The 7491-nt window shown below is 38.7% G+C and overlaps 1 protein-coding gene across 2 annotated transcripts in view; it reads left to right on the forward strand.

Moving 5' to 3' along the window:
• hrasa (HRas proto-oncogene, GTPase a) overlaps positions 1-3814 on the forward strand; it is a 32157-nt gene extending 28343 nt beyond the window's left edge. Inside the window, exons 5-6 of one of the 2 annotated variants that reach the window (XM_051884407.1) lie at positions 15-139; positions 3105-3814. In XM_051884407.1, the coding sequence (XP_051740367.1) occupies positions 15-134 (120 nt within the window). In that variant the 3' untranslated portion in view covers positions 135-139; positions 3105-3814. The remainder of the gene's footprint in view (positions 1-14; positions 140-3104) is intronic. The other variant, XM_051884406.1, reaches the window with a different exon arrangement.
• The last annotated feature ends 3677 nt before the right edge of the window (positions 3815-7491 follow it).

Here is a 7491-nt window from a genome sequence, read left to right on the forward strand (position 1 = left end):
TGTCATCTTTGCAGGGTGTGGAGGACGCGTTTTACACGCTCGTACGAGAGATCCGTCAACACAAAATGAGGAAGCTGAACCCACCGGATGAGAGTGGACAGGACTGCATGAGCTGCCGCTGCGTTGTGTCGTGATTAAGGTGCTTAAATACACATAATGACATGCCTAATCTTAAGACACAATACACAGACCATGTGAAAGATAGTGAAGCAACCGCAGAACACATTGGTTTCAGTCTTTACATGACTCGTTGCTCTCTGATTACGCTAAATAAACTGCAAATCATCACAGAATTGCTGAGATCAAGGGTTGGCAACTTGGCAACCTTAGACACGCATGCCACCACTAGCGAGAGAGAGAGAGAGAGAGATACTGTTTATGTATTTATTAGTTGTGTTTGCTAAGGCAAGCATGACTTTCACTATTATTATGTGACTATCTCATCCATGCTCAGTTTTGTATGAAACAAAACTTTTTTTTTTTTAATGAAGTTTTATAAATATCCAATGGGATTTACACCATGTTCCAAAGTAAGATATATTTATTTTAATGTTTTAAAATCTCTTATGCTTACCCAGGCTGCATTTATTTGATCAAAAATTGCCTATAGAAAGTCATCATACCCTGTGAAAATCTTTACATTTTGTCACATTACACCCTGGAAAATAAAATAAAATAAGTCAAACCTTTTTGAGCTGTATGTACACATCATAACCCTCATCATCAAAGTGAAAATAACATTCTAAAACATTCTGGAGGATTATTAAAAATTAATTTGTGAAATACCTGGTTTGGTAAAGTGATCAGTCCCTTAGAGTATACCATTATAAACTTGCTCAGGTGCAACCAGTCAACGTCCAGATCAAACACCAGGCTAATTGCACCACCTGACATCAATTATAGTGGTTTTGATTTACTTCAGAATAAAACCAGCTGTTTCTTGAAGATTCCACTGTTAGTACTGCAAAGAATACACCGTGGTTGGGAAAGTGCTTTCAAAAGGCCTCCAGCACCCGCCATTTCTAAAAAAGCTGTGTGTGTACACACAGATATAGCCTGTATATTTACTCCACGAACTAACTCTACAAACATGGAAAACAGTGATAGATGGACCTCTCAACCTTTACGCTATAAGGAGAAAATCCAACGCAACTTTGTTCCAAGCAAAACATGATTATGTACTTCTACTCAGCTAGCGACATTGGGTATCAACCACACGACAAACGCAAATACTTTTTCATATACTGTTTACTTTCTTTGTATAACAGTTCTATCTAACAATGTGTTCGACATGACTGTTAAACAGATCATAAACAAATGGAGAATGGAGGCTCTGGCATTCTCAGCGCCGTCAAAAAAAGTTTGTTGCGCCATCAAAATAAAAGTCACAACAACATGCGCAGGTTACGTCACTTCAGAGTTCCTACTGGCGGTGCAAATGCTACCAGGAAAACGGCCCTAGGGGAACTATTAGTTTTCGGGGAACCACCCTGGTGGCCAGTTCCTAGAACTAGATTCCTAGAACTACCCAGTGCAAAAGCCCCTATTGATCTGAGAAGGTATCAAGAGGCCAAAGGCAACTTTGAAGGACTTACAAGGCTTTATGGCTAAGACTGGTCGGTCTGTGGATGTGACAACTATTTCACAAGCTTTACACAAAGCTGGCTTGTATGGCAGGGTGGCAAAAAAGAAGCCTTTCCTGAAAAAGTGCCACACTCAGTCTCGTTTGCGCTGTGCAAAAACACACCTTGAAGACTCTGATGCCATCTGGCAAAAGGTGCTATGGTCTGATGAGACCAAAATTTACCTTTTTGGATTTAACTCCAAGCGCTATATTTGACAAAAAGCAAACACAGCACACCACCCAAAACACACCATACCTACTATAAAGCATGGTGGTGGCAGCATTATGTTGTGGGGGTGTTTCTCTTCAGCAGGGACCAGGCGATTGTTCAGGATTGAAGGGAAAATAGATTCTGCCAAGTACATCCAAATTCTTGAGAAAAACCTGCGTCCCTCTGCTGGACAGCTGAAGTTGGGCAGGTCATTCACCTTCCAACACGACAGTGATCCTAAACATACCGCCAAAAGAACAACGCAATGGCTTAAGGATAGGAATGTGGATGGATTTGAAGAGAGCAGTCCATTGCCACTCACCACAGAATTTGACTGAACTTGAGCAATTCTGTGAGAAAGAATGGGCAAATAATCCCCAATCTAGGTGTGCAAAGCTAGTACAGACATAACCAAAATGATTAATGGCTGTAATTAAAGCAAAAGGTGGCTCTATAAAAATTGTCAATAAACCTGGAAGTTTTTTTTTTTTTTTTTTTTAAATGGGTTTATTTTTTAGGCTGTATGACAAATAAAGTAACTATTTCAAAGGGGTATGATGATTTACTATAGGCACTGTATGCTGAAAATTCAGCTTTGCATCACAGGAAAAAAAATATATTTTAAAATATATTAAATTAGAAAACTGTGATACATGATGAATAGAAAGTTTAAAAGAACAGCATTTATTTGAAATAGCAATCTTATAATTATATTTACTAATTAATTTCATTTATTTATTAATTATTTTTAATATATATATATATATATATATATATATTTTTTATTATTTGTGATGGGATTTCCATTACAGTAACCAAGAAAAATCCAGTTCTTATTAAAAATATATATATATCATTTAAATATAAAATACATCCATTCATTCAAATTGTAAAGTGTATACATCATGATAGTGTTTGTTGTCTGCCTTTTAATTTATTCATTTAAAAAGAAAAACAAAAACATTATATTACAGATTTTTTCCTTAAAACTAATAAATAATTTAGTAATAATGTATTGCAGTACTAGAAAAAAAACTAAAAAGTAAAACACGCAAGACACATTATGGTATTTTTTGGCATTATGGTAATGAGAATTGGCAGATTTGGAAATGTAAAAAAAACAAACAAATGTCATTATGAAACTATTTTAATGGTACGAAAATGCTTCAGTTTCTTAATATAAAACAATTTTTCTTTTGATTTTGTAGTGATGTATGACAAAGGTATGTTTTTAATCTGATTCACCCATATCTTCACCTCTGCAATAAGGACTTCCTGTTGTCTTGTCCCCAGCTGACTGGCGTGTGTTGGGAGAAGTTGACCCATGGTTCCGTGCGGCAGATGGGACCAGAGAGGAAAGACGTACCGTCTCATCTGAAAGCGACTGTTAAGGAAAAGCATGCAAGGCCTCCTGCATAACGAACTTTTGATACAGGAAGGAGTCTTGCGTTGACCAACCGGGTGACCTCTCTGGTTGTCCACGTCTGCCTGATAAACACCACTAATGACTTACTCGTTTATGTTCTTTATTTGTAACCCCAGTGTGCTCATGCTGGGCGACTCTGTGGATTTCTGCTAAATTATTGTTCTTGAAGTCTCAACACTGGTCTTAAATGGACTCGGCATGTCTCATGACCTCAACATCACACAAAAACCTTCCTCAGCTCTGATGGAAAAGACTGGACACTAGTGACCTCATCCCATGACCCCTGCCCCTCCTTCAGTCACACCTCACAGAAAGCATATATCGGTTAGAGAGAATGTATGTCGAATGAGCAGAAACTATGTACAAAATAATTTTTGCTTAACGTGCAGGTTGTTTTAACATAACGTTTGTAAATAGGGCTTTGTGGAAATCAAAACGGAAGCATTAGTTATGTGTGATGGTATATGTGTATGTTATGAACGAACGTTACCATTAGAAAATTAAAAAAGGCTGACTGAATTTTCAAAAATAAACTGTTGAGTTGTTTGAAGAAGCTTTTGTTTGTTATGAATTTCTGTCTGTGGAAAATTATTTGAAAGATATTTCGCAACAGTAACCTCAATCAATAAACATACTGGTAAGCAGCACCCCCATGTGGCTGTTTTTGTGTGTATATATATATATATATATATATATGTATATACAGTCATGGTTAGAATTATTGGCACCCTTGGTAAATATGAACAAAGAAGCCTGTGAAAATAAATCTACATTGTTAATCCTTTTGATCTTTTACTAAAAAAAAAAAAATTCACAAAAATTTAAACTTTTGTTTTGAAATTGAAAATGGGGGGAAATCTCTTTATGAAATAAATGTTTTTCTCCAAAACACGTTGACCACAATTAATAGCACCCTTTTAATTAATACTTTTGCAACCTCTATTTGCCAAGATAACAGCTCTAAATCATCTCCCATAATGCCTGATGAGTTTAAAGAACACCTGAGAAGAGATCAAAGACCATTCCTCCATAGCAGAATCTCTAAATCCTTCAGGCCCTGTTTCCACCTGGTATTAAGATGCATTTTGGTCGATTGGATCATGAGGAATAGAGGGAGACACATTCCCGTTTACACCTGGTATTTTAATTAATCTCTTTTGTCCACTTCCAACCACTTCTGTCCTGATTTCTTCGAGTGGATGGTCTATGGGCAGGAAAATGTGTTTTTGTTTTTTCTCAGATCTTTCGATCTAATGGACAAAATAAGCGTGCCCAATATACATATGAACATGCCCAGAGACAACAGAACAACACGGAGAGCATCAGCTTTTGTTTCTTCAACAGCTACAAGACCAGCCGAATGCTGTAAGTATGTGTTAGAAATAAGGAATGGTGAGAGAACATTGTGCTTGGTATATTTTTTTGTCTTCAAACCAAACTCAGGTCTTCAGCCGACAAAGTTTAAATCCTGTCTGGTTAGCGTACTTCTCATAATGTTTACACATTAGGTCAGTAGGCGGAGAGTAGGTTGACCTTTTGCGCTGTTAGAACGCATTCGACCAGAGGTGGGTAGAGTATCCAAAAACTGTACTCAAGTAAAAGTACAAGTACTTATAGAAATATTTACTCAAAGTAAAAGTGAACGTAATAATTTTAGTAGTTACTTGAGTAAGTAAAAAGTAAAAAAGTATCCAATGAAAAAACTACTCAAGTAGCTAGTTACTAGTTACTTTGTAACTAATATATATATATATATATATATATATATATTATATATATATATATATATATATATATATATATATATATTAGGGGTGAGACGGTTCAGATTTCTCACGGTTCGGTTTGTATCACCGTTTTAGGGTCACGGTTGGATTAACATTAAAACACAGAGCAGGAATATTAGATTGGTGTCCCTTTAAGACATAATTCAAAGATCCAGTACACTGAGACTGATACACATGCGTTGTCTGTCTCGTTTTTCTCCTAAGACATAACCTACTTGTTAGGATACTCGGTAAGATGGGCATGTTGACATAATTTTTGTGTGAATTGTCCGTTTAGGTGCAAGACTTGAAAGAGAATTTGAGCGAGAGTATTTGCGCGCTGTGACGCGGCTCCCCATGTACGCTTTGGATGAACACACACAAATCTCTTCACAGCGCGTCTTACGGATGAATGTTTAAATTCAAAGACAAACAACAAAGGCAAGTAACACCTCCGAACTGCTGCATTGATATAAACTTAATAACCCTGCCTAAGAAATGATACAAGCGTTAAATTAACGTTTGATGGTATATTCAGGTCAGGTCTTATAAAGTTCATATAGTGCTGGAAACTTGCACTATAGAGCTACCAGCCATCACCTGTTGGAATAACTAACTTTTAGTGAAATTCCCGGACTCACCTTCCGTTACCAAGAGTGTGGGGAGGGAGCTGTGTCAAGGTTTCGGTCATCTGCCTTTTCTTCTGGTCGAGGCCACCGGAGTGGAGCCAAGAAGTCGGTCTAGACAGGCCTTCCCAGGCGTAGAGGGACTGGTAGCTCTTTTACTAATCCCACTTCCAGGCACCAACTGCCAGGCTCGGCAGCCGCAATGACGGAGGCTGAGGGAACATAACAAGTGTCTCCATGCACACAAGTGATTGGGATGAGGGCCTTCTCTGAGATTCTGCCATGTATGAGAGACGGTTGTACCAGACTGACTGAGCTTCCTGTATCCAACAGGGCCCGGACATGGCATCCATCCACGTGGACCTCCCGGCAGGTCCCATTTGGGGTCGCTGAACAATGTAAGATGCATCCAATAAAACAAGCACATCGTGCTGGGAGGTTAGGCTCTGTTGGCATTGGTTCATCATTAAAGCCCCTTCCCACCGATGGGTTGGTGTAAACAAGCAATGTGGCCCACCCTCCCTGAGACTAGTCTTTCCTGGCAGCTACCACCTCAAAAGTATGAAGATAAGCCTATACATCATCCTGCTCAGTGACTGCTCAGCCTGTGTCAGTACCTGGTGGGCCTGACGTTCCACTTCCAGTGTACGCGCACACTCTGTTGCCTCCCACTGAAGATGCACGCTCTCCTGTCTGTTCGAGCAAGTTCGGTGGCCAGCTGTTCAGATATCTGTTGCTGGTGGAGTGAAACCTCCGTGAGCCAGAGAGAGCGGTCTCTGTGGAAATACACAAACAAACCAGGGTAAGTGAATACGATGTCTAAAGCCGCATTCTCCACCAGTGTGAATGGGTCGTGAATTTAATTTTTTTGGAAAAAAATTTTTTTAGGCAAATTAACTCTGCAGCCCATCTGATGTAGATATAGAGCCATTTTACATGGGTATGAGTGTGATATTGCTCATATATTTCCAAGTATATGATACAGCTTTCATTCTTCAGGTCAATCATATATTCATGGGGAAAAAATAGTTTGAATGAGGAAAGCGATATTGTTGTCCTTTCAATGGTTAAGAGGATTTCCCATGACTGACAGTGCAGGACAATGGATTGATTTCTAAGAAGTGAAGCGTCAGATTCATCTTCACTCCAGAACTGCTTTGCTTGTCGGTTGTGCCTTATAAGCTGCTGTTCAAAGGTAAAATGATTTCATTATTTACAACCTTGCTTCGATCGAGATTGAACCAGCGTTTTTTTAAAGGGTACATAACACAGTTTCTGCCAATCTGATGTTAATCTTGAGTACCTATAGAGTAGCATTGCATCCTTCATATCTCAGAAAAGTCTTTAGTTTTATCATATTTGTAAAAGATTGATACGCTGTACCGACTTTTTCCAAAAAAAGCCGAGCTTCTGGAGGCGTGCCGTGGGCAGAGCTATGAGTGACGAGCATGCGCAGCTTTTGCTTTTTGAGATTGTCTGCAAGCTGCAACATCATTATGAATAAAAAGGGAACAAAAACTTTCCTGTTGTTTACATTATATGCACTTGCACGCCGATTGCCAACAAAACACAGATATTTGATGCAGATGTTCCGGGAACAAACAAACATACGTGTACAACTCCCCAGAAAAACAAACTGCATCCACTGTTCCCTTAACGCTGGGTTCTTTGGGAAGCTGAAAAAGTCAGTCCCTTGCTGCCACCTACTTGCATAACTATGTAACCTGCACTGAAGCCGTTGATAAACCCCCATCATTAACAAACAGACCATTTCTCAATACCAAGTACGGCAACATTATAATAGAAAATATTATTTATTGAGCATTCAGATGGACCAG

This window comes from Ctenopharyngodon idella, chromosome 24, assembly GCF_019924925.1.
Source record: "Ctenopharyngodon idella isolate HZGC_01 chromosome 24, HZGC01, whole genome shotgun sequence".
NCBI lineage: Eukaryota > Metazoa > Chordata > Actinopteri > Cypriniformes > Xenocyprididae > Ctenopharyngodon > Ctenopharyngodon idella.